Raw genomic sequence first — 27,127 nt, forward strand, 5'->3', positions numbered from 1 at the left:
CTGTTGCCAGAAATATATATCATGTTAGATGCAGCAATCTGATACTTCTTATCCCCTACTACCTCATTCCCATCTATCTTACGTGATATTTTGTGGTCATATTTCATCTTCTTTGGACAAAAGACTAGAGAATTTTCAGTAAGAAAATCAGTGGCACTGACTGAATGAGAAGCACACTATTATCATAGCATAACTCATTCTATATAGGCTCGCTAGCTGATCCACACCTACAGAAGAAGAAAGAGGATTCATGTGTTTGGAAATGCTGCCTAAAATGTGAATATCCAGGCAACAATCATTCTATACAAGAAAATATCCTATATGGCTCAAGCAATCCCTGAACGGCAAGAATGACAGATGACAGAATATACTGGGCAAGAGTCACCTTGTTCTTCTGTTTCTTGTCAATGTAGTAATGCAACAGTAGGCTCACTACTGCCTCCTGTCAGAGAAAGGGTATCAGGATCCTGGTCACATCTGTTACTTTCTTGTATTTTGTACCATCTGTTCAGAACAATGTATGTCACAGCAACATAAACATGCGACAAATTACTTGTTGTGGTCAGACTATACTTCACACTCAGGCCAGGCTTAAAACCACTACAGAACTGTCAAGAATTGTCATGCTATATCTCAACACTTACATGTATCAGCAATATGCAGAGATGCAATATATGCCCCATTTATAATTTCCAACTACCATTATTCTGAACTGCATTTAAAAGAGATGTGACATTTTCTGTGAGATTTCCTTGGGGTACAAACTATTTTGATTTCATTCATGGCCTTGTCTTTTCTCAGAACACAAATACATTATTTAAATTTCAGAAATATATCAATTATAACTTTACCATGACTATGAGATTTTCTGAAGTAGGGCCTAGTGCTTCCAAAGACTCTGGTTCATCTGTTGGCCTCTTGTAATGGAAAGCTGTTCCAGCAACATCAAATTTTCTTGGCCAGTCAATAGTCCAGGCACCATTAATATAGTAGTCATCCTCTTCAGATTTTAAAGCTTAAAAAAAAATACAAGCCACCTAAAAATTGGAAGCAGCATTTATAATGGAGAAGCCATTTCAAATTTATCTACTAATCTGCTAAATTTTCTAGAAGCCTGGAGTTTCAGTACAACATAACTATTTCTTAAAGCCATATAAAGACATTTCTTTAACCCTGTCGAAACAATGTTGCCTCTGCAATAATCTTCAATGTGCAGGTATACTTTGCAGATTTCAACATGCACATGCTATATGGAACAAAACAGAATTCCTATTGCAACTTGCAATGTATCTTCAACTCTAAAACTGCAATGCATGCAGTTTTATGTAAGAGATAGGTCTCAAATGTATAACCAATTACCAATCTCATCTTTAGGTTAAGAAGTTGGGGCATGGAATAGGTATTTCATGTAGTGTGCAGAGGAGGAAAAGAGAAATAGCATTGAGTCTGATTTATGGTGTCAATCAGCTCTTATATTGTTTTTTCCCCATATCCAAATCCAAGATACTTCTATTACAAACCCAACTACTAGCTCTTTAATCAGATAAAATATTTTATTATTCCTAATTTAAAACTTTAAATCAGAAAAGTAATACAGATACAACATAAACTTTTTAGCTAAGCAATCAATTAGGCTGGATAAACATGTATTATTCAGGAACTTGTATTTTATGTTTTATTAATAAAATTAGGTTTAGTTTCTAAATATGAAACTGACTTTATATCTTATGGTGAATATTCTGTTAAGACTTCTTGACGTAAGTTATTCAGCATTCATATTTACTTTAAATAAAACATGTTCTTAAAGGCAAAATGATGGTTGGAAATATATGATCAAAAAGGCATGTCATTTTTCATTGAGACTAGTAAGTGACTTCACTACATAAAGAACAAAATCTTATCACAATCACAAGGGATAGGGAGAGCTTACAATCCAGTTTTACAGATGGTTTACCTAAAACAGTTAGGGAAAATGTCTCAGTGATGCTTTGAGTAAAAAACTAGCTCTGACATACTTATCTGGAATTCGCAAAGTAATTCAGGTGCCTTATTGTTTATATAGGGGTTTTAGCACAAGAATTAGATGGTTAAAAGAAGTGAGTATAAGGTAAGTATAAAAATGCAAGCAGTACTGTACTTAAAGAAAGGAACAGTAGCCACTATTTCGCATGCTATATGAAATAACTATGTTACAGCTGAACATCAGTATTTTATCAGTAGTCCTATTTTTAGACAGTCAAAATTTCTATCCATCCTACTTTCATAAAATTTAGCTTAATCAAAAGAAGAATCAATATGTATGCTGTATACACTTAATGTATATGCAGAAGCAAAGCAGTTCATTTTTTACCCATCTTACGGCCAATGAAAAATGCATTTGCATTCTGTAAATAGATTTACCCAATGTCAGTTGTTACACATACATGAAGGCCACACAGTTGTGAATAGCATTCCAGTAAAAAAATACATTACAATGATGACATGGTGGCATAATACTATTAGCATATGAGATAGAAGGAACAAGTTAATATCCTTATCGAATCATTTATGAGAACTTGAGAATGCAGAAAGCCCACAGAAAATTAGCACACAAGACGCTGTTGCATATGAGGAATATAAGAGAAGATACCACCCTGGATCAAGCCATTTAAGGGAAGATAACTCCATTACTAAAACAACATTTTTCCATCAGCTCTGAAATCAGGAAGTTTTGTTGTTGCTGGGTTATTTGCTCAACAGATCAGTTTAAGATACTGAACTCTTTATGCAACTGTAGAAACATGTTTTTGCTGTTACATCAGGAGCAATACTGGTGCATAAATGATCAGCGGAGGAGGAAGAGAAGTGATCAGAGAAGGGTGAGGACAGGTGCTGACTGAGCTAACTGAGTTCCCAAATGTCTAACTGTAGCCTGAATTTGAGGGCATGGCTAGCAAAAATCTGGATCTTAGGTTAAGGAACCATGGGATGTTTGCTAGTTAGCTTGAAAGCCTGCTAGCTGAAATGAACAAAGAAGAAACTCTGAAGGCAGCATGACCACTACAGAGGAAGAGTTTCACTTTTTCCTTTTATTTTTCCTACTTCCAAATGGATAAATTGATTTCTTAAACTGTGGTCTTGTATTTGGCAGCAGTGCACATAAAAGAAAAAACAGGAACATGCATAAATGGTTATTTTAATCTGAGTCAGTTTTCTAATCTGGTTCACAGTATGGCCACACAGCTGTCCTGCAACAACAGAGGAAACTCCATAAAGACAGGGAAGTAGCCGTGAGATTGCCAATGTCACTAAAGAAATATCCCTAAAACAATACCCTTGTGATATGTATTTTAACAGAATAGACTCATTTTTAACTACCTTTGTGTTCTTACAGTGCTTTTAAGGGAGCAGACAGATTTAAAACCTTCCTATCTCCAGAAATTTGTCATCCTAAAATAGTGGTCTGGTTCACACACACAGATCAAAACATTCCATCACAAAATCAAGTGGCCCCTGAGACCTTGATTATCTTTCACTAGTGTATAATGCCACTTTTGAAAGCTGGAAACACAAGAAACTAGTGTAGGAGTGGAATCCCCTATTTGTGTAGTCAGGGCTCAGGAAACCCCTTGAAATTGTGACACAGACATGAAAAAGTTTTAGGTTATACCTTATATTTTTAGATCTGTGGCCAGATTAAATACCAATTAAGTTGTATTTTTTATTTAAGCAAAGAAAAAATACATTTTTCTTTCATTTTAGACAGATAGTGCCACCAATTGAAATGTTTTTCCAGATCACCTTCCTCTGCTTATAAAAAAGAATTACAAGCTGAATTGTACTAGCTAAGAGTTATCCTCTTTGTTCAGTTTTTCACCTCTCCATGGAATAGTTCTTAGCTGTACATGGCCACAACAGGATGCATGATATACTTCTCTCCCACCACCTCTGTTTGAATGTCAGTACAGGACATATAAACAACCTTATCCACAGTATATTCTGACATGGGGAAAGGGCCATGAGCAGTGTGATGCTGGAAAGATAATAATTAGCACTGTACTACTGGAGTACTGGTGTTTTTACTCCTGCAGAATGGAGGGAGGTTGATTATCTGCTGGATTACAGAAGGGTGGAGGCAGGCAGAAAGAAAATCAGGCATCCAGCAATAAATACCATCAATACCATCAATTTAGGAATTCATGTACCTAGGAGGATAACTGTCCCTACAACTCACACTTTAAGGCAACATAATCCTTTCCAACATGTTAGTGTTATACACATCAACTACATGGAGTGCAGATTGACAAAAACGACCTCTGACATATTGCCTGTAAATTGCTGTTTAGTCTAACATGTAATAACTTTGTGTTGTGTTAATCTGTTAGTCTGTTGTATAACTAATCAGCTCTCTAATCTATTCTTGACTAATAGGTATTCTTGACTAATAGGTATTCTTGCACTACTGTGAATGGACTGCCATGCAATCCAGGGTATAGAGACTTTCAGAAATGTGTACTGTCTTGAGTCTGATGAAGCCAGATTTGTATTTATCAGTATTAAAAAAGCAGGAAGAAAATTTAACACAGTCTTTAAAGAAATTAATAACAATCAGGAAATAGGAATTTAATTCTATGCTTTACAACAGGCTTCCTCAATTATCTCAAGTAAGCACCTAGTTTTCCTGCACCTCATTTTCCTTATCTATAAAACAGGGATGGCAACTACACCATATGGCACCTCAGTAACACTGTATAATTGATATTTTAAATTGCCTTAAGATAAAGACACAGCACTGTTAGCATTTAAGTAACTATTGCCGTTGATGAATAACCATTGCAAGAATAAAATCATGTTTTAAACCAGTTTAATCCCACAAGATCAGAGACTTCCCCAATGGAAGACTCTACCTCAGTGTGGGACAGTACATCATTTGGATACACTTTGTGCACTTCAGCTGGATTCTGACACTATAACTATAGTGAATTGATCTGATTTTGCACCGAGCGGACAAGGAGGAATCATACAATGTAACTCATTAGCTCCATTCAAGAGAATACATCCTAACCAACTGCTGCAACTGCCTGACCACAACCTAATATTAACAGCTAATAATTCCCTCTGCTGTTTCTGATATGCCTATGGTTTAGCCAAACCAGAAAATGTACCTTCAATTCACAACATTAACCGACCTAATAACAGCCTGCTATTTAAACCATGTTCTTACCAATGTAATTCTTCGACATTGCCACTTCTCTCACTTCAATGTGCACAGAACCTCTTGGAATTCGAATCACTTCCATATAGCCTGTAACACAAAGGTAAACTTTACTTATTGCTGTTTACATTAATCAACATTAGTCATGAAACTACCCATTACGAATTATTTTCTTCTAAAAATTAGTATGAGATATGGATTCAAATGTACTTGAAGACTTTCTTTCATGTGATAAAAAGGAAAACACTTTAAATGTAATAAAAAAATTTGACAGTGATAGCAAGAACTTACCATGTAGTCAGGAACTCCTTTTTATAAGTGCTAATAAAGTATTTTCAACAGCATATTATGAATAATTAACATATAAAATGACCTTAGGATCACACAATAATTCAGTTTGAGGAAGACCTCAGTGATTTAGCCCAACTTTGTCCCATAAGCAGGGTCTGCTAGACAGACCAAGTTACCCAGTGCTTTATCCTGCTGGGTTGTGGAAAATCTCCAATGGTGGAAACTATACAACCTTTCTGAACAACCTGATCTGCGGCGGGACTGTCTTCCTGGGAAAGATTTTTTTTCCTTACATTTGGTCAGCACCTCTCGTTTTAATTTACAGCCATTGTCTCCTCTCTCAGCATGTACCCACCACAGTGAAAAGCCTGGCTCTGCCTTATTCATAACCTATTCTTAGGTATTGGAAGGGTGATACTAGATCCCCACAAACCTCCTCTTCTCCAGGCTAAATAATCTCAGTTGTCTCAGCCTTTCCCAAAGAGGGGCAAGCGCTCCAGAGCCCAGTAATCTTAGTGGGCCTTCACTGAACTGAACTCACTCCAGTGCACCAATCCTTTTCCTGTATTTGGGAGCTCAAAATTAGTAACACTAAGATTACAACACCATAACTGTCTTTTTTGAGTTAAGCTTTAAACTAATTGCCCATATACGTTTTCTGAGTTCTTAGTAAGATGAACTTAAAGAGACATTTCTGGATTCTTTCCGTTCTAAAATTTCATGTATGACTAAATATCAGATTCTACCATACACATTAAAATCACACACATTACTCTTACTATACCACCTAACTAGATAAGAATTTTTAAAAAAACCAAACAAAACACCCACTTTTTTAAAGTGCATTAAAAACCGTAAGAACTAAATATTCAGTAATGAAATATATTGTATTTGGTGTAAATCTAAACTAATACAGAAAAAGGCAACAACAAAGCAAAAGGAGTCAAAGCAAACGACTAGCAGCAATGCCATTCTGGAAATGAATGCAGCACTGTTATTTGCTAAACGGACATCTAAATGAATTGTGCAACAGAATGGGCATATATGCACATACCTCCTCTTGGCAGTGAGTCATTGAAGAAACCTTCAATGGCTTCACATGTACTGCCATCTCCGCCACAAACACGGCATCTATCTTCCTTAGCATCAGACCCCAAAATATTATCACAACCTACATGCTGAGAACAGATAAAAATAAATATTTTAACAGGATGATGGTCTTACACCACCATCTTCTTTTTGAAGTGTTTGTCTCAAGTTTGAGATACTCAGTTCTTCTTTTTATCTACCCTGGTTTTGATAGTTGCTACTGTAAGTGGGTTTTCACTTACAAGGGAAAGAAAATAAAGGAGAACAAGACACATCTGGGTTGTTACCAAATCTTGATTAATAAGTACTTCACACTTTTATGGTGACTTTCAGGAAGGGATCTCACAGTGTTTTACAAACAATTTCATTATTACAGTTATCAATAAATTATTAGTTTTATTTTTACTTAATATTACAACAGTTAACTGTGTTCCGCCTATATTGCTTTGTTAAGGCAAGCACTTGCTGTGTTCCTTAAACATTTATATAGCAAAAAATTAATCCCAAAGGCATTTACAGCTTAATAAACTGTATTTCCACGTTATCCAGGCAAAACTTATGATTGTTTTTGTAATCTTGAATGTAAAGTGTAAATTACTGTAAGAATGAATGCAGAACGAAACTTAGTGAAAGGCTGAATTAAAAGCTGTATTAGATAGCATTAAACAGCCTTTGGAAAAAACAGGTGTCTATAACTGATCATAAAAAATACATTACATTTCTGATTACCTACTTGAGGAATATAATGAACAATTATTAACTCCTTACAACTTATTGAGTCAATCCTATTACAAAGCTGATGAAAATAGAGACAGTTGGATCCTTACAACACAACAAAAAAGAGAATGAACAAGTAGGATGTAAACAGAATGAACACAGGAGCTTGTCAATTTTTTCTGGGATTTATACAAAAAAAGGGGGCAGCTACACAATTTTGTTTACTGTCTAGCAATTTCATCTTGTGTCTCATAAATACATAATTCATAGGCCATAAGAGAAATTAGACCACTTTAAATAACTGACAAAATGGTATTATTCTAACCATTTACATTTCAACTTTCTGATTCACCAAGAAGACAGAGACCCAATTTTATTACATAGCTCAGTCTCAACTTGAAATTTTGTTTTAAAAGACTTTCCAAAACTATCAAAATCTGCACAAAGAACACCAGAATTCCATAGGTTATTTTTTTATATCATCCTGCTATTCAATAAACTTACATCTTCAGCCCTCAATTTAGCAAAGAACTTTAGCATTGGGTTAAGCTTTAGTTATGTTAGTAGTTTCAGTAAAATAAAATACTTTTTAGAGTCACCAGCACAGTTCAGATGTTTAGACTTAAGCACAGAATTAAACACTTTGCTAAACTGAAGCAGCAGTGGGATGTACATAACCAAAAATATGGCGCAGACCTTCAATTCTATTCAAATTTATGTAATGCAATTCTATAGGAATCTTACACGATAGATAATCAGAGTTTCAGTAAATGGAAAATAATTGCATCATTATACACTTTCTCCTAGAACTACAGAGAAATAATGGCAACTTTGTTTCAATGACATTAATAGCAGAATTGCTTGCAACAGGATGAACTAGTTAGAGAGAAACAAATTAATACGTTCACATTTACTGTTTTTCAGTCAGAGTGGTGTTCTAATTGGAATGATGGAACAGGCCTTGGAACAGTGCAAGTATTCTGTTCATCTCCTGTTGCCCTTTCCACCAATTCTTCAACAGAAAACATACAGCAAGAGAAAAAAAAAGACAAAATAAAGGATTCTATGAATGTCTGTAAGAAGCTACTGAAATTTAAATTATTTAACTTATGCAGTAATTTTTTATCTTTTTGTCTCAATCTTACTTTCTCATTAGCAATTTGACCTGTCAACACTCGTGTTCCATATAAGCAAGTACCATAATTAAATGTAGGAGATAGTAGATACAACAAATTAATCCTTAAGTACTTTATAAAACATTTGTAACCTTGCATTCTCCATTGATACAGATATCCAGTGAATCAGCATTGCACTGAGTCCCATCTATTACTGCAGGAGCACGTTCAGTGTAAAAATTATAACCTTCAGCCAAGCAGTTTAATGCACATGGTTTAACCCCACCTGGACAACAAAAATGAATGAAAAAAAAAAACCAAACAGAAGTCTTGAAAAGTTAACAGCTGTTTAAAGGTATATATGCATAAACAGATCTGAAATTTATAATCTTATCTCATACCTGACACATATAATGTACACACTTTATTTAACTTCCCTTTATTGATTTCTCTACTTGACTCTTCTTTCTTGCAAAAAAGATTATTTCGCATAGTAAGATATGGCAAGGTTGGCTGGCTCCATAACGATTCCATTATGTTAATACAACCCTAATGATTATTGAACAATTTAAAACAATAAGGATACCACTTCACCATTTGAAAAACAAGAATAACAAAAGAATATAGTGCTATAAGTATATAAATGTAAATTTCAAAGCAAAGATCAGACTATTTTAGCTAAGAATTTAGTCCTACAGGATTACATTATAACTCAGACCACATGATCACAATGATCCTTTTTAGGCATTTTATCTAAAAAACTAAGAGTAAAACTATCCACATCAGTAAAATACAAAAACACAAGCGGAAACATGGATTTATTCCCTATAGGTTTAGAAGAGGAAAAACCAAAATAATACAAGAACAATCTACAAACTTAGAATGACAGAAACATAAAAACTGTCACAAAAAGAGATTATATCCCTCTTCCCTGCAAAAGACCCTTTTATTGTACAGTGCAATAATTCATAATTAAGTTACTGCATTAGTAATTGAATTAGAGAGTTTTATAAATTCTTCTTCCCTTTCCTCTTATCCTTACCTTAAGAAAGGAAGAACAATGGTGAGAATTTTTTTACACTGAACTCATCACCATGGCATAAAATGCACTTACAGATCATCTATAGAAACCCTAATTATATTACAACTGCAGGTGGAGAAGGGCTCCATATTTTTAAATTGGAGTCCCTACAACAATGCTCACTCTTCTTTAGTAAAAACAAAACTGTATCAGAATACAGATGGCTCTTCTGCAATATCTTCAGCAACTGACAAAAGTACTAGTAAACATAGCTCATTATATTTTAAGCAAAATATTTTATTTACAAACATTACTATTTATATAATTTTTAAGACTTCACATATGGAAACATTTTTGCGAAGATGACCATTACCTCCAGTGTAGGGTTTCCAGTTATAATACTTTCCTCGGAAAGGCATATTGTCAAAATCTGCACATTGCTTTTCTCGAAAATCACGGGCCCCTGAAGGACATGGCTAAAATAATACAGACAAAAAAAGGTTAATTTCTTCCAAGTATCAACAGAAAAGGAAATGCTCATAAGCTTACATTGCAAACATAATCAGCCAAAACCTGGAGGTGGTTCCCTGCTTTGTCTTGTGGCTCTGCTTCTGGAACATACTTTATTGTCTTACAGCATTTATTTTGTAATCATAGCCTGGCATGAAGTAACTGAAGTAATTTAAGCAAAGGTACTGGTATATAACAGTTTCCATAAAATAGGACAATCAGAATCACATCAAACTATGTCATCAGCTACTTCCTTATAAACAGCTGAAAAAATGAAATCAAAATAATTTGGTAAGAGCTGTAGGCTCAGTTACACTGTACTGAGAAATGCTACTAAGAAAGACATCAAGAAAAAAAGACCCAAACACTTTCTAGAGTTTAATCACCTCTTATTACCTGTAACCTTGACAAATGCATTGTGTTAAGGCTGAGAACAGATACCATGTTTGGCTCTGCAGATACCATGTTTGGCTCTGATTTTTACCAGTCTCCAAGTGACGAAATAAAAACGTCTTCCATTTAACTTTCGCTACTTCACACTATCAATAACAAAACTGTAAAGTATCTTTCTTATGTGGAATAAGGGTAGGTATAAGTGAAATTCATCTTGGAAAGAATTATGGGAAAGAGAATTCTTTGCTGTTTCTCACATTTTTTATCAGCAGGTTCACAATAATAATCATAACTAATCTTGAAGAGACCCAAAATTTAGATAGTACATTAAACATTGTTATCAGTGTTAAAGTACCTGCTGAAAGGGCAAGCTTCATCAGACAAAGTATTTGAAATACAGATTAAAATAATTTTTAGACTGAAAAAGAATTTGTTTGACAGAAAACAGAGGTGTCAATAAATACTATTTTATGAGCAACAGAAGTGTCCATTTTATGATGGTTTTACTCGTCTTCCTATGTATCTAAGTCACTTAGCACAGTTCAGGAATGTGAAATGAACTGAAGTGAAAGGGTTTCTGTAAAGTCAGATGATAAAAATTTGCTGCACAATGCAAATATTAATAAAATAATTACGATTCTCAGTATACATGAATCAAGCTCTTTTAACAGCCAGTCCACTGCAATGTAATTCAGAAGCTAGAATTTGGTTTTGCAATTTTGAAGCTGTTCCCATATAAATTAAAACACAGTATGTAATTAGACAGTATGTAATTTTTTTTCCCAATAAATCACTATTATCTCCCTCCACATAAAAGTACATTTTGGAATATAATATATTTACTGATAAAAAAAAAACCAACTAAGGAGACCTACTTAAATTCTGTAATTCTTCAGATGATAAAACTGAGAATAAAACATAGCTATGTAAATAAAGAAACAAGTTTTTCTAATGGCAACACAAATTCAATTTGCCTTTTTTTACCATGTTCTCCAACCAGTAGAGGGATCAGCCTTGACCCACACCACAACCTGAATCTAAATCCTTACGATATTTACCTGGCAGAGGAGACACAATAACCAAGCAGGTGGTTTTCCCAGGGTGAGGCTCATCCCTAGCACTTACGGTGTGCTGGTTTTTGTTTTTTTGGTTTTTTTTTTTTTTAATGTGCAGACTTTGGGCTCTTCAGGAACCTGATTAGCAAGGTTCCATGGGATATAGCCCTAGAGGGCAGGGAGGACCAAGACGCTTGGCTGATATTCAAGGATCACCTGCTACAAGCTCAGGAGTGTCGCATCCCAACTAGAAGGAAGTGCAGCAGGAGGGCCAGGAGACCTCCTTGGATGGATAAGGAGCTGCTGATGAAAATTTGAAGGAAAAAAGAAGCTTATGAAAGATGGAAGCAAGGACAGGTGGCCTGGGAAGGATCCAGGGATGTTATCTGGGAAGCTAGGGACCAGGTTAGGAAAGCTAAGGCCCAGTTAGGATTAAACTTGGTGACGGATGTGAAAGATAACAGGAAGGAATTCTATAGATACATGGCAAATAAAAGGGACAATGTGAGCCCTCTCTGGAAGCTATCAGGAGAACTGGCTACCCTGGATTTGGAGAAGGCTGAGGTTCTTAATGACTTCTTTGCCTCAGTCTTCACTGGCAAAGGCTCTGACCACACCACCAGAGTCTTGGAAGGCGGACGCAGGGACTGTGAAAACCTAGACCTTGGGCCCACTGTACATGAGGATCTGGTTCGAGACCATCTTAAGAACCTGAATATGCACAAGTCCATGGGACCTGATGAAATACATCCGCGGGTCCTGAAGGAGCTGGCAAATGAAGTTGCAAAGCCACTGCAAATCATATTTGAAAAATCATGGCAGTCAGGTGAAGTTCCCGATAACTGGAAAAAGGGAAATATAACTCCCATTTTCAAGAAGGGGAAAATGGATGACACAGGGAACTACAGACCAGTCAGTCTCACCTCTGTGCCTGCCAAAATCTTGGAGCAGATTCTCCTGCAAGGCATGCTAAGGCATATGAAAAACAACAAGGTGGTTGGTGACAGCCAGCATGGCTTCACTAAGGGGAAATCCTGCCTGACCAATTTGATGGCCTACTATGATGGGGCTATGGAACTGATGGACAGGGGTAGAGCAGTTGATGTCATCTACCTGGACTTGTGCAAAGCATTCAACACTATCCCACATGACATCCTTGTCTCTAAATTGGAAAGACATCAATTTGATAGGTGGACCACTCAGTGGATAAAGAACTGGATGGATGGCCACAAGCAAAGAGTTGTGGTCAATGACTCAATGTCCGTCTGGAGACCAGTATAAGTGGTGTTCCTCAGGCATATGTGTTGGGACCAGTCTTGTTCAACATCTTTGTCACTGACATGGACAGTGGGATTGAGTGCACCCTCAGCAAATTTGCCGATGACACCAAGCTGTGTGGTTCGGTTGATACGCTGGAGGGAAGGAATGCCATTCAGAGGGACCTTGACATGCTTGTGAGGTGGGCTGATGCCAACCTCATGAAGTTTAACCATGACAAGTGCAAGGTCCCTGACCCAGCCACAGGTTGGGCAGAGAAGAGATTCAGAGCAGCCCTGTGGAGAAGGACTTGGGGGTGTTGATCGATGAGAAAAAGAACTTGAGCCCACTGCAGTGTGCTCTCGTGGCCCATAAAGACACCTGTGTGCTGGGCTGCATCAAAAGGAATGTGACCAGCAGGTGCAAAGAGGTGATCCTGCCCCTCTACTCTGATCTTGTGAGACCTCACTTGGAGTATTGTGTGCAGTTCTGGGGTCCTTAACATAAAAAGGACACGGAACTCTTGGAACAAGTCCAGAGGAGGGCCATGAGGATGATCAGGGGATGGAGCTGGAGCACCTCCTGTATGAAGACAGGCTGAGAAAGTTGGGGCTGTTCAGCCTGGAGAAGAGAAGGCTGCATGGAGACCTCATAGCAGCCTTCCAGTATCTAAGGGGGGCTGGGACGGACTCTTCATTAGGAATTGTAGTGGCAGGTCAAGGGGTAATGGTTAAAACTTAAACAGGGGAAGTTTAGATTTGATATAAGGAAGAGATTCTTTACTGTAAGGGTGGTAAGGCACTGGAATGGGTTGGCCAGAGAAGCTCTGAATGCTGCCTCCATCACTGGCAGTGTTGAAGGTCGGTTTGGACAGAGCCATGGGTGACATAGTTTAGTGTGTGGTGTCCCTGCCCATGTCAGGGGGGTTGGAACTTGGTGGTCTTAAGGTCCTTTCCAACCCTAACTATTCTATGATTCTATGATTTTATGATACTGGAAACTACACCTTATTTTCCAATCCCACTTACTAATTTACCTGTACCATTAGCTGAATTTGGCAAGGACTGAAAAGAGTAACAAGAAGGGTTTATACATATGTATCAATCAGAAGAGGAAATTCAAAGAAACTATGCACCCCTGATGAGGAAGTCTGGTGAACTGCTAACAACAGACAAGAACACTGAGGTACTCAACAACTTTCCTGCCTCATTCTTCACTGGCAAGCTCTCTCCCCACATCTCTCAAGTGGATGAATTGCAAGACATGAACTGGGGAACCAAAGTCTCTCCCACTGTAAGTGAAGATCAGGTTTGTGATCATTTGAGGAACCTGAACAATGATCTATAGGACTTGAGAAGATGCATCCCAGAGTCCTGAGGGATTGGCTGATGTAGCTGCCAAGCCACTTTCCATGATACTGAACAAGTCATGGCAGTCCAGTGAAGTTCCTGGTGAGTGGGAAAAAGTGAAACATTGCACCTAGTTTTAAAGAGAGTAGAAAGGAGGATCCTGGGAACTACCAACCTGTCAGTCTGCCCTCCGTGCCTGGGGAAACCATGGAACAGGTCCTCCTAGGAGCAATGATAAGACAAATGGTGGGCAGGGGAGTGATTCAAGACAACCAGCATAGCTTCACCAAGGGAAGGACAAGTCCTGCCTGACCAATGTAGTGGCCTTCCATGATGAGGTGACTATATCAGTGGACACAGATGTCATCTGTCTGAGCTTCTGTAAGGTCTTTGCCATGGTCCCTGACAACATCCTTCTCTCTATATCAGAGAGACGCATTAGATGGATGGACTGTCCAGCAGATAATAAACTGACTGGATGGTCACATCCAGACAGTAATTGTCAATGGCTCAATGGTGTGGATGAAGGTCTGTGGTGAGTGATGCTCCTCAGGGGTCCGTACTGGGCCCAGTACTGTTTAATGTCTCTATCAATGGCATAGACAGTGGGATTGAGTGTGCTGCCATCAGCAAGTCTGCAGATGACACCAAGCTGAGTGGTGCAACTTATATGCCTGAGGGATGGGATGCCTTCCAGAGAGACGGACAGATCAAAAAAGTGGACCCATGTGACTCTCAGAAGTTCAACAAGGCCAAGTGCATCAGAAATAGTGAACATTAGTTTGCTGTGGACTAATACGAAGTCCTGAGGCCAGAGCAGCCTCATTCAAGAACCTAATGCATTTTTTTGCCTTTGGTTAATCAGTCTCAACTATAAAGCTTCCTATGGAAAGAAGCCTTTAGGCAAAACCAATGCTGCTGTTGATACCGGCAACCCTTATATTAACACAGCCTGGGGGATGAGGGGATTGAGAGTACCCCTGGGGAGATGGACTTGGAGGTACAGGTGGATCAAAGATGCAAGACGAGCTGGCAATGTGCACTCTCAGCCCAGAAGGCCAACTGTACCTTGGTCTGCATCCAAAGGAGCATGGCCAGCAGGGCACTGGCACAAGTGGAAACACAGGTTCTATCTGAACATCACAAAACATTTTTACTGTGAGGGTGATGGAGCACTTGTATAGGCTTCCCAAAGAGGCGGTGGTAGAATCTTCCTCCTTTGTGATACTCAAAAGCCATTTGGACACAGTCCTGGGCAACCTGTTTGAAGTTTTGAGCAAGAGGGGCCATACAAGATAAGGTGCAGAAGCCCCCTGTATGTGAAGTCTTTCTTTTACCCTATTAAATACTAATTAAGTTTTTGCCAATTTAAATCGTTAAAATCACTATCTGTATCTGTATCCTCTTCTTGAACGCAGCTCTAGCAGTTTGACTAGTCATAGAATTTTAGAATGGCTTGGGTTTGAAGGAACCTTAAAGATCACCCAGTTCCAACCATCCTGCCATAGGCAGGGACATCTTCCACTAGATCAGGCTGCTCTAAACCCCTTCTAATCTGATCTTTTACACTTCCAGGGACGGGGCATACACAGCTTCTCTGGGCAACCTGCTCAGTGTCTCACCACACTCCCAGCAAGGAAATTCTTCCCAATACCTAATCTAAATCTACCCTCTTCTAGTTTAAAATGATTACCCTGTATTCCATCCCCATATGCCTTTGTAAAAAGTTCCTCTCCAGCTTTCTTGCAGACCACCCATTAGGTACTGGAAGTCTACTAAAAGGTCTCCCCAGAGCTTTCTCTTTTCCAGGCTGAACAAGCCGCACTCTTTCAGCCTTTTCTCACATAGTTGGCTTCTGAGGGCTTAGGGGGGCCTTATCACAATGTTCCAGTATTTAAAGGGTGGCTACAAAGAAAATGGACACTCACTTTTTTGCAAAGAGTCACATGGAAAAGATATGGGGTAACAGGTACAAATTATTCCAAGGGAAATTCCTCTTACTGGACAGAGGAAAAATGTTTTTCACAATGAGAAGAATCAGCCACTGTAATAATCTTCCCAGGGAAGTGGCAGATTCTCCAACACTGGGCATTTTTTAAGATTCAACTGGAAATAGTGCTGGACATCTAGTCTAGACCATGCTTTACCAAGAAAGGTTAGACCAAATGATCCACAAGGTCCTTTCCAACATGGTATTTTATGATTCTATAAAAAATCATAGGTATAGAAATGCAAAAATATTACTGCAAAGTAAGCTACTATATGCATTTATAAAATGCCAGCTCTTTGGCACTACCTCCTTGTTTTATGTAATTTTCCCAAAGTAAATGTATCGTAAGTCTTCCCTTCATTGTGTAAAATATTTCCTGTTTTTCATGCAGTTATAGTACACGGGTAACTCTTGTCAAGCAACAGGCTGCTTGTGTTTCCAAATGGTGTTTCAGGAGACTGCAAAACATGAAGAATCTAATGAAGATATAAGAATTTTAAGACAGGTCTGACAAAGTCGTGATAAGAAAATGATGAAATAATTAAACTTTGGAGTTGAAAAAAGCATTGACTTTGATGAAAACATAAAAAAATTTAAGACTGAATAAAAACTAATTTGTCTAAAAAGTGCTAAAAAATCATTGAACCAGCATAGACAAAACACCAAGACTTTTATCTCACAGAAATGTGTTTATCTTGGAGCTTAAAGACAGACAGAATTCAGTAATTGAGCTCCCTGTTTCCTGTTAAAAAAGGACTATAGTACATCTCACAGAAGATGCAAAAACACGGCCAGGAGTGTGACAGTTAAAACTCAGGTACTGTTCCATGATTCCATGATGTAGCTCCTCTAATGAATGTGTTTTAGAAAAAACTGGCTTGAAAATATTAAAATTATGAAAACAATGAACAGTATCTGTATGCATGCACATCTGAATGCATGCACAAAGGAAGGAACCAACAAAATCCACTTCCTACATTCTAGTAAAAGCCTGAAGAACAAGAATCTTTTAAAGGTATGCATGCACACTTACTGTCATACAGATAAACCCTTCACAGAACTGTAAGCAAAATGAGTTTATTAATATAAAAAAAATTAGAAGGCTTTTACAGTTTTAGATGTATACCAAATTACATTTCACATCCTATACTTATTTTAAATCAGAAAATGAGTTATTTTTAATTGAGGAATTATGTGCCTTGCAAGTCTATCAGCTTTTTTTTGTTTGTTTGTTTTTTTATTAAAAGTACTTTGGCTGGAAAAAGACATACTTTTACCAGAAGTATTGTGGTTGGTGGTGGAAAATAAGTTTCTGATGAGTGTGTTTCTTTCTACCATCCTTTTGTTTCCAGAATTCATTAGCTAATGTTCTTTGCTGCTGATCTCAATGTTTCCATTAGCAGATGCCTTTTGAATTAAGAAGTCATATATAGCTTTAGAAATGTTTGATGAGAAACAAACCTACTAAGAGTGTGTGTGCTGTTTCCAAAGAATTAAAGTAATTAACATGGTCAAAATAAAGGGCAACTTTCTCATCTCTGACAGAAAAACGTAGTCAAAAATAGTACCGGCTTTAGTGAGTGCTACATTGAAAATTACAGATGGGCAATGAACGTTGACATTGCAAGATAAACTTCAACAGAAAAGAGGTACAAACAACACATTTTTCATAAAAACTATGACAGAATTGCATGCTCTCAACACTTACATTAATCAAACATTAAAAATGTCAGGTACTAAGGACTGTGATAAATCTTGACACAAAATCTACTAATCTCAGCAGTTCTTAGTTATGTAGAACCCTAAATATTACTATAAATGAACTAGACTACAATTGTCAAGACCATTAAGGCAGGAAATTTAAACTTCTGTAAGTAGCAAATGTTTATGCACTGGAAAACCATACCCCAAAAATAAGCTAAAATAATTATTCCCAGTCAAACTGTGAGAATGGCATTTCAAAATTGCCTGGCCTGAGTCTGCAGCTGTTTAAGAATTCTTTTTAAGACCTAGATAACAAAATGCAGTTTCCCTTTTAGTATCTTGTTTAACTTATTGCCTGAAATATGAATATAGGCAGGGAATGAAAATTTTGGAATAGAGTTCTATAATTTTGAAAGATTTGATAAATTGGAGCAGTGGTTTAAAATAAAGTAATAGATGCAAATTACTACACTTGAGTAGGAACAACCAACTGCGCAAGCACAATTTGAGGAATGATTTAATAAAGAGCAGCTTTTAAGAAAGGGATTTAGGCATTACACATCAACACAGGCTAAATAAATATTGTCACTCCTGCAAAAAAAATAAACACAATACTCAAATGAATAAACAGAACCCCGCCAAAAAGATGAAAAACTAAGTTACACTTACGATACTAAGTTATCTTAGTATTCCTTATCACTGAAAGGGTTTAGCTAGAATCCTATACAGAGGTTTGGGCACCATCTATCCAGTGTAAAGAAGACCAAAAAGAGACACGATACTAATCTGCAAAACACAGGCAAGCCTCTTATAGAGGGATGATATCAGCTGTTTTCTTACTGGGAAAAGAGTAAGGGTCTTAAAGGATAGGAAAACATACACTCTTTTTTTTTTTTATGAAAACTGCCCTGACTGTAAGGGTATTGAAGAAATCTAATGGTATCTCCAGGACAGAAGGCATTTCAAAACAGGTCAGATGCCTTACAATCAGATAAGAATGGTTTAATGGTTTAAATGACAGTTGATTTTGCCTTCAAGCCAGGGAACAGCCTGAATGGCCTCCTCAGATACCTTCCAGATGCTTCTTCTGTGACCCTATAAGCTTCCTCTCAGTTATAATCAAAGAAAGAAAGAATAAAAGAAGTAAAACCAACCAGGAATAAAATGGTCTGAAAACTACCTGATAATAAGAAATAAAATATTATAAAAAAACAACAAATCCTCGCAACATTTCAATGATAACACTAGGTAGCTATAATTCTTAGTAAATAAAAAAGCATTTAGAAATTGTGTATTTGTGTGGCAGCAGGATTACATAAACTTTCTTAAATACTAGTAACTGCAGCAGATGCTAAATAACATCTACTGAAGATAAATATTTTTAATAAGAACACCTGGACAATTATCTCACAAAAGCCCTCAAAGAGTTAACAGAGCAAGGCTTCTGTGTGTTAATGTGAATTTTTTAACATATCTTTGTGTGTACAAACTGAAACAGGTCACTATTTGAAATACACAAACAGAATATTCTAGTTACAGCCTGCCTGATATCAATCCCAAAGAAACAGAAAAACTGTCAGAAACCTGACTGATACAGTTTTAAAGGAAAGGTAAATACAAATCATACAAATCAGTGTTTTGTATAATTTTTATCAACTAAAACCTTTTATAATCCCTGGCTAAATTAAAACAATAATAGAATGTTTACATTTTTATAAGGCACTTAACATAGTAGCACACAACATTCTGACTTAAAAGAAACAAACAGATATTCATTCAGTAAAGAACAGAGAGCAGACTTTGGGCTCTTCAGGAACCTGATTAGCAAGGTTCCATGGGATATAGCCCTAGAGGGCAGGGAGGACCAAGACGCTTGGCTGATATTCAAGGATCACCTGCTACAAGCTCAGGAGTGTCGCATCCCAACTAGAAGGAAGTGCAGCAGGAGGGCCAGGAGACCTCCTTGGATGGATAAGGAGCTGCTGATGAAAATTTGAAGGAAAAAAGAAGCTTATGAAAGATGGAAGCAAGGACAGGTGGCCTGGGAAGGATCCAGGGATGTTATCTGGGAAGCTAGGGACCAGGTTAGGAAAGCTAAGGCCCAGTTAGGATTAAACTTGGTGACGGATGTGAAAGATAACAGGAAGGAATTCTATAGATACATGGCAAATAAAAGGGACAATGTGAGCCCTCTCTGGAAGCTATCAGGAGAACTGGCTACCCTGGATTTGGAGAAGGCTGAGGTTCTTAATGACTTCTTTGCCTCAGTCTTCACTGGCAAAGGCTCTGACCACACCACCAGAGTCTTGGAAGGCGGACGCAGGGACTGTGAAAACCTAGACCTTGGGCCCACTGTACATGAGGATCTGGTTCGAGACCATCTTAAGAACCTGAATATGCACAAGTCCATGGGACCTGATGAAATACATCCGCGGGTCCTGAAGGAGCTGGCAAATGAAGTTGCAAAGCCACTGCAAATCATATTTGAAAAATCATGGCAGTCAGGTGAAGTTCCCGATAACTGGAAAAAGGGAAATATAACTCCCATTTTCAAGAAGGGGAAAATGGATGACACAGGGAACTACAGACCAGTCAGTCTCACCTCTGTGCCTGCCAAAATCTTGGAGCAGATTCTCCTGCAAGGCATGCTAGGGCACATGAAAAACAACAAGGTGCTTGGTGACAGCCAGCATGGCTTCACTAAGGGGAAATCCTGCCTGACCAATTTGGTGGCCTTCTATGATGGGGCTATGGAACTGATGGACAGGGGTAGAGCAGTTGATGTCATCTACCTGGACTTGTGCAAAGCGTTCAACACTATCCCACCCAACATCCGAATTCAGTGTGCACTCGCAGCTCAGAAAGCCACCCCTGTGCTGGGCTGCATCAAAAGAAGCGTGACCAGGAGGTTGAAGGAGATGACCCTGCCCCTCTACTCTGATCCTGTGAGACCTCACTTGGAGTATTGTGTGCAGTTCTGGTGTCCTCAACATAAAAAGGACATGGAACTGTTAGAACAAGTCCAGAGGAGGCCATGAGGATGATCAGGGGACTGGAGCACCTCCCATATGAAGACAGGCTGAGAAAGTTGGGGCTGTTCAGCCTGCAGAAGGCTGCGTGGAGACCTCATAGCAGCCTTCCAGTATCCGAGGGGGGCCTACAAGGATGCTGGGGGGGGGGGGACTATTCATTAAGGACTGTAGTGATAGGACAAGGGGTAATGGGTTAAACAGAGGAGATTTAGATTGGATATAAGGAGAAAGTTCTTTGAGGGCGGTGAGGCACCGGAATGGGCTGCGCACAGAAGTTGTGAATGCTCCATCCCTTGCAGTGTTCAAGAAGGGATTGAACAGAGCCTTGAGTGATATGGTTTAGTATGAGGTGTCCCTGCCCGTGGCAGGGGGGTTGGAACTTGATAATCTTTAAGGTCTTTTCCAACCCTATCTATTCTATGATTCTATTAAATCATATATTAAATTTACTAATTATTGAATGACAGATTTCAATACGGAATTCTCAGTTGGTGAACTTGTAGACATATTTCCTACCAATTGTAAGAAAAAGAAACACACTTAACTGTGACTCAATATTCTCATTTGTGAATTGGAAATATGAAAAACAATCTTACTTATGAAGTCTTCCAATTACAAAAAGACCATCTGAGTGAAAATAAAGAGGAAGGTAAATTAATTACAGGAGAAAATCTGATAAGCTGGACCCCTTCAATGAAAATTGCACAAGGACAGCCAAGTGTAAAGATACACATTTACAGAAAAAAAGTAAGATGGTCAGAGTTTCAGAATGGTGCACTGCAAACTGGAAGGCTTTGTGACTACAAAAGTTTTACAGCTCCTACTGGACAAACAGTTCAGCTTCAATCTCTTTTACTGTGGCTAAACACCTAACACTCTAGCCAAGAGTCCTAACACACTTCTTGGCTGTGTGAACAGAGGAGCTGCAATTAGCAATAGGAAAGTAATTTTTGATTTGGAAATTTGTAACACAGCCTAATAATAACCTCCATAGAGAAGTTTGCAGAACTGAAACTTATGATAACTCGTAATGATCATAAAAGCCAGGGCTTTTTTTCAAGGAATCAGCATACTAGCTACTGAGTTTTTTTTCCTGAAAAATGTCAGAAGATAAACAGGTGAAACACCACCTTTAGGTACAGACTCTCCCACTCGAAGGAGCTTTCTTGATTTAAGAAGAAAATTAAGACAAATTTGAGGCTGAAACAAATACAAAAGCCTGTTTATGTTTATAGTGCTACTGACTTGGAAACTGACTACTGAAATTCCTCATTGGCAGGTACTCTAGTTCAATTTTTAACTTAACTGTATTTGTAATTTAGCTTTACAATTTGACTTTATACCTTTAGCCTCTACCCCATCCTCTCTATGGGCTTCATTACTTCATTAGCTCAGCTCTAAAATAAAACTGCATGATCATTCTACTAATACAAGAAGCAGATCATTTGTGTTTTAAATCAGCAGATAGGTGTGTTTTACATCTGCCATTTTGTGAAATAGCTTAAAACATAAAGAAATGCATTTTCACAGATTGTGTAAGGTGATTATGTAGCACACTGGTATGGGAAGTTATAAAAGTATAAAAAGAGTAAGAGGGTTTAAAAGTGGATTCATGTAGCCCAACACCCCTGCCATGGTCAGGACACCTACAACTAGATCAGGTTGCTCAAAGCCCGTCCAATATGGCTTTGAATATTGCCAGGGATGGGGCATCCACAGCTGCTCTGGGTTGTCTGCACTATCCAGTGTCTCACCACTCTGATAGTGAAGAATATTTTCCTAGTATCTAATCTAATCTGCCCTCTTTCAGTTTCAAGTCACTCCCCCTTTTCCTACCCATTATTTGCAGCAGTTATAGTTCAGACACGATGTGGGACTCCAGAATTATATTTAGAGACACCCAGAGTTACTGGACACTACTGTGGGACAAGACACTGGGCTAGAGAGATCTTTGCTCTGACATGGAATGCTTCTTGTTGACTTTCAACATTGATGTTCATGTTAAACTCCCTCCAGTCCTTAATGTGAATGCACCAGCTGGGCATCACATTGAGCCAAGGATACTAACATTTAGCAGAACTCACAGGGTGCCTGCAATATGCAAGTGCCCTACAGGACTCTCTGCCAATAAAATGCACAATTCAAGGCTTTTCTGAAGTGAAAAAAGCATCCATTACTGCTAAAATGTAAAGCAAAGAAATTAATTATAATTTTACAGTGGAATAAAATTTACTTACATCAGTATTACAAGAGCGATACCGCTTCCTTTCCCCAAGACAATATTTGCCTCCACCTGAAGGCCTGAAAAACATGTTTATGTGTTAGTAGATGCATTATTAGTCTAAACACAAGTCTTAAGAGATATATATTAAATAAAAAAATTGAAAGTACATGGAAGTTTTAAAGTGAGATTTTGAAATATTTTATTTAATAAGAATTGCAGAATTGAATTGGAGCAGATAAAAAAGCAGTGGGTATCTGAAAATCATCACTTATATAATGACAATTCATCTAGTTCACATATATGGTTTAACTGTATTTTGAACATACTAAAAAGGCATTGTTTTTAAATTATTTGATTGCTTTATAAGACTAAAATGAGAAATATGTAAAAAAGCCATATGAGAAGCATTTTTTTTTAATCTTCTCATATTACACCTGAAAATATTAAGAAATGAAGAGACACTGTCTGTAAATACTGGAGCCAGAAAAGACTGCATTTTCTAGTTCAAAAATCTGATTCTGATTTGAATTAAGCAGCATTATGGTTGAGGAAACTCCAGGGTAAGCACGTTTCTATTAGTGTGAATAACATACTGGCTCTTAAATTCTCAAACTGTTCAAAAACCTCATCTATCTTTCAAAGATAGATTTGACACAGGTCAAATCTTCAATTTACATTGACTTAAATATAAGATTAATCAGACATCAGCTCTTTGGCTCATAATTTGAAAGCAGACATGAAAAAACTTTGTGTCTGTTTTATAATAAGGAAATGGAAGAATTTACAATCAACTAGAAAGAAAATCAATACTGAATAGAAATCAATACTGAATAGAAAGAAAATCACATTACAGCTATTTAACCAAGCAACACTATCCCTGAACCAAAAGGAATTTTTTCCTAATACAGACATCCTTCCCACCCATCACAAATGCATTTGCTTGATGTACTGTTAAACATTTAAAATTTAATCACCTTTCAACATACCTATATATATGATAACAGGAGTAGTTAAAAAAATCTTAGGAAATTACTCATGCTCAGAACAAATATTCCACTGGTATTTTTACATGCTGCTTTGAAAAATAATTTATTATTCTCTCAGTAACATAGTCTGACATGTTACCAATGCATATGGATATTTTTTGCCTTTGAATTAATTCAGTAAGTAGTGCTATTTGCCAGATTTGATAGTTATTGCTAATGACAGGAGGTGAACAGAATACCTGAAGCAGTAGTAATATGACATTACAGCACCTTGGTGTCTTGCAGAGCACACTGGAAAGCTGATGTGCAGCCTGGCTTGCAAAACGTGGGTACAAGCAACAAAGAACTTAGGTTTACAGAGAGGAGATGATATGGAAGAAGTGATACATGCCACAGAATGAATTTATATTAAAGAAGCACAAAAGCTTAATGTCTTCAAGAAAAAGTGGTCTTAAAAATTAATGATGGTGATGGAAATAGTGATTACGGGACATTATAAGAACACAGTACGGAGTAATAAAACTATCCTTCTGCAAAGGCCTATAGCTGTGACAAGGTAAGCAGAACAGAAAAAGCAGCAACAGAAAAAAGCAATGATCCATTTAGCAAAGATCTGCAATGCAAACAAGCGAGCACTCCTCGTTTGAGAAGCAGAAGTGACAAGGAGAGGAACAGTTAGTTACCTGACAGACTATGGAACAATGGTCAGGACACTGGAAAGCAGACAGATGACATGACAAGTACAGATACACACAACAGATCAAACTGTAGTAGAGAAGCTGGCTCCTCGAGAGAGAGTAGATGGACCAACTGGGAGTGGTGGCAGAGGGTAAAGCTGATGAATTGTTTTAAGAGTCAGTGGGAAGTCACAGCTAAGTGCTGGACATGACAGCATATAAATGTATGCAACCTACTATTACTAAGTACGGTTTACATTTAAGCAGTTGTATGCAAAAGCTTGGAAATACTGTGTTGTGATTTTAATAAGTAACTGGCAATAGTTATTTTATATCCTAGGCAAGTGTTAGAGGTAATATGTTTAAAGAAAGAATCTATCTAAGACATAATTTAAATATATTCTGCATGAACAGCAAGATGCAGAAAGAAAACCATTCTGGTTATTGCTAAATAAAATCCAGCTATCTTTACAGTAGAGAAGATAGGTTAAAAACATTAAAAGTATGTCTAGGGAACTTCTCCTGTTTAAGTATTTCTGTCTGCAATTTTGAAGACAAATGCTGGCAAACTAGCAAAACATTTTTACAGATAACATGTTGAAACCACAGTTTTGAATAATTTCCAAATGTGTCTTTTTGTTGGCTCCGGCTTACTTTAGCTACTTACGCTGGACTGTCACAGTGTCTTATAGATGAGGAGACTCCTCCCCCGCAGGTCCTGCTGCACTCTCCCCATATTGACCACGGACCCCAACCCCCATCTATGCTCTGGGGCCAAGTGCCAAAAGGTACGCACTCTCCCTGATAACACCACTGAAAGATTTCACAAAAAAACACAGAATTAGCTTCCAGGCTGACAGAGTTATCAGGACAGAAAAATATAAGGGTCAGGCAATGACCAATTATAGGCATTAGCATTCTCTGTATAGATAACATGACTAATATTTTACTTTTTCTAGCCATGTTTAGACATTGGTGAGGGTGTGTGTGAATTGTTAATTGTCTTCACCAAGTCCTGAATTATAGGTTCCTATCACACACCAGAAGTTAAAGCAAACTTAAAATCTTTTGTTCTTTTTTTCTTCATACATCCTCCTTAGTGTTTCTTATTAAAGGAATTACAAGTTGCTTACCAAGCTGCTAACATTCCTTTAAACACTAAGATTCATCTCCAAGATTAGTTTCGTAAAACACCCTCCACTTAGGATTCGTGCAGAGGCTCCATTATGCAAAATGAAAAATTCCCCTCAACAGTATTTTTAAGAAAGTATTCAGTTACATTTTAAAAAAGAAAACCTGGATGAGGTTACAATGGAAGAAGAATTTGTTGCAGTACTTCATTTACACTAGCCCTACAGACATAACAAAAGTAGTGCCAAAGTATTAGACATAGTACAGAAAATAGTTATATAATAGTGAGTGGCCACTTGTTCAGTGACAGAATGAACATGTATACCCCACTCATACAAAAACTTAAACTTTGCAATATTGTCACACTGGACATACAAAAAGACACACAATGGTTCATTGTTAAAATAAGTTTATAATTCCCTTAGTCAGAAACCTTTTTTAAACCATTCAGAAACAATTCTGGAGCCTGTAGTTTGATCCACATTCTGGTGCATCACTGAGAATCTGGAGCAGCTCAGTTAGATAACCTTTTCCCACCACTACAGGCTTAGGTGACAGAGTAAATTACAGGTTTACTCTGACCTGAATCTGCACATCTCACTTCCAAAAGGTGGGCATCTGCTGTTCAACTCCCTTGAATTTCCCAGACACAATATTAACCCTTTCCAAAAAGAAACCCAGTCAATTTCTGCATCCAAAATCAGTCACTTGAATTTGACAAAAAGCACTGAGACTTGAACAGAAGACATGGACAGACACATATTCCTGTCCACCCATAAGAACTACTGGAAGACTCAGTGTTGACTTTATACATTACACCTATACAAGTGTATAACAAGCAAAGCAAAATTTTCTAAGTCCTAAGGCTCACCAAAAACCTCAGTCCCAGCAATGTGGGACACACAGACAAGTAAATACAACCATCCACAATGACCTGATTTACTCTAAATCTTTCTGAAGGAAAACAGAAAGAGGATTTAACCTACTGTCATTAGACAGGGGAAAAAAAACAAACACCAAAACTAAAATCTGATGTGAACAAGGACTGTACAGTGTTAAATAAATGAAAATCCTGTTTTCATCAGAAATTTCATTTTTAATAAAACATACTTCTAGACTGTCAAATGTGTTAGTGTTTAGCTCCTTGTGTAAAGTGACAGATTACTTTTAAAATTTGTAGCTTATCATAAACAAACACACCTAGATACAACATTTTTGCATAGATACGAACACGTTACCATTTAATATAGTATTTCCTTGTTACAATATTTCCTTGTTATTTCCACATTAATAAATGAAAACTGTAGCATTAATTTTTCCAGCCACATTCATTTTTGTTTCTTCTCCCAAAACACGTTTTATCCTTCATGACCTCTTTTTTCTCTGTATGTG

The 27,127-nt window shown here is 37.5% G+C and overlaps 1 protein-coding gene and 1 non-coding gene across 3 annotated transcripts in view; one reads left to right on the top strand and one right to left on the bottom strand.

The window, feature by feature from the left end:
- ADAMTS6 (ADAM metallopeptidase with thrombospondin type 1 motif 6) overlaps positions 1–27,127 on the bottom strand; it is a 145,258-nt gene that overhangs the window by 29,776 nt on the left and 88,355 nt on the right. For both annotated transcript variants that reach the window (XM_005151915.3, XM_031051632.2), the window contains exons 12-18: positions 25,272–25,417; positions 22,955–23,018; positions 9,801–9,903; positions 8,559–8,692; positions 6,540–6,663; positions 5,204–5,284; positions 852–1,015 (exon numbers count right to left, since the gene is read on the bottom strand). In XM_005151915.3, the coding sequence (XP_005151972.1) occupies positions 852–1,015; positions 5,204–5,284; positions 6,540–6,663; positions 8,559–8,692; positions 9,801–9,903; positions 22,955–23,018; positions 25,272–25,417 (816 nt within the window). The remainder of the gene's footprint in view (positions 1–851; positions 1,016–5,203; positions 5,285–6,539; positions 6,664–8,558; positions 8,693–9,800; positions 9,904–22,954; positions 23,019–25,271; positions 25,418–27,127) is intronic.
- Positions 11,381–11,543, top strand: LOC115946979 (U1 spliceosomal RNA). The gene has a single exon (XR_004080967.2). It is a non-coding gene; the product is annotated as a U1 spliceosomal RNA (small nuclear RNA).

The sequence above is a fragment of the Melopsittacus undulatus genome, chromosome Z, assembly GCF_012275295.1.
Source record: "Melopsittacus undulatus isolate bMelUnd1 chromosome Z, bMelUnd1.mat.Z, whole genome shotgun sequence".
In the NCBI taxonomy this organism is placed as follows: domain Eukaryota; kingdom Metazoa; phylum Chordata; class Aves; order Psittaciformes; family Psittaculidae; genus Melopsittacus; species Melopsittacus undulatus.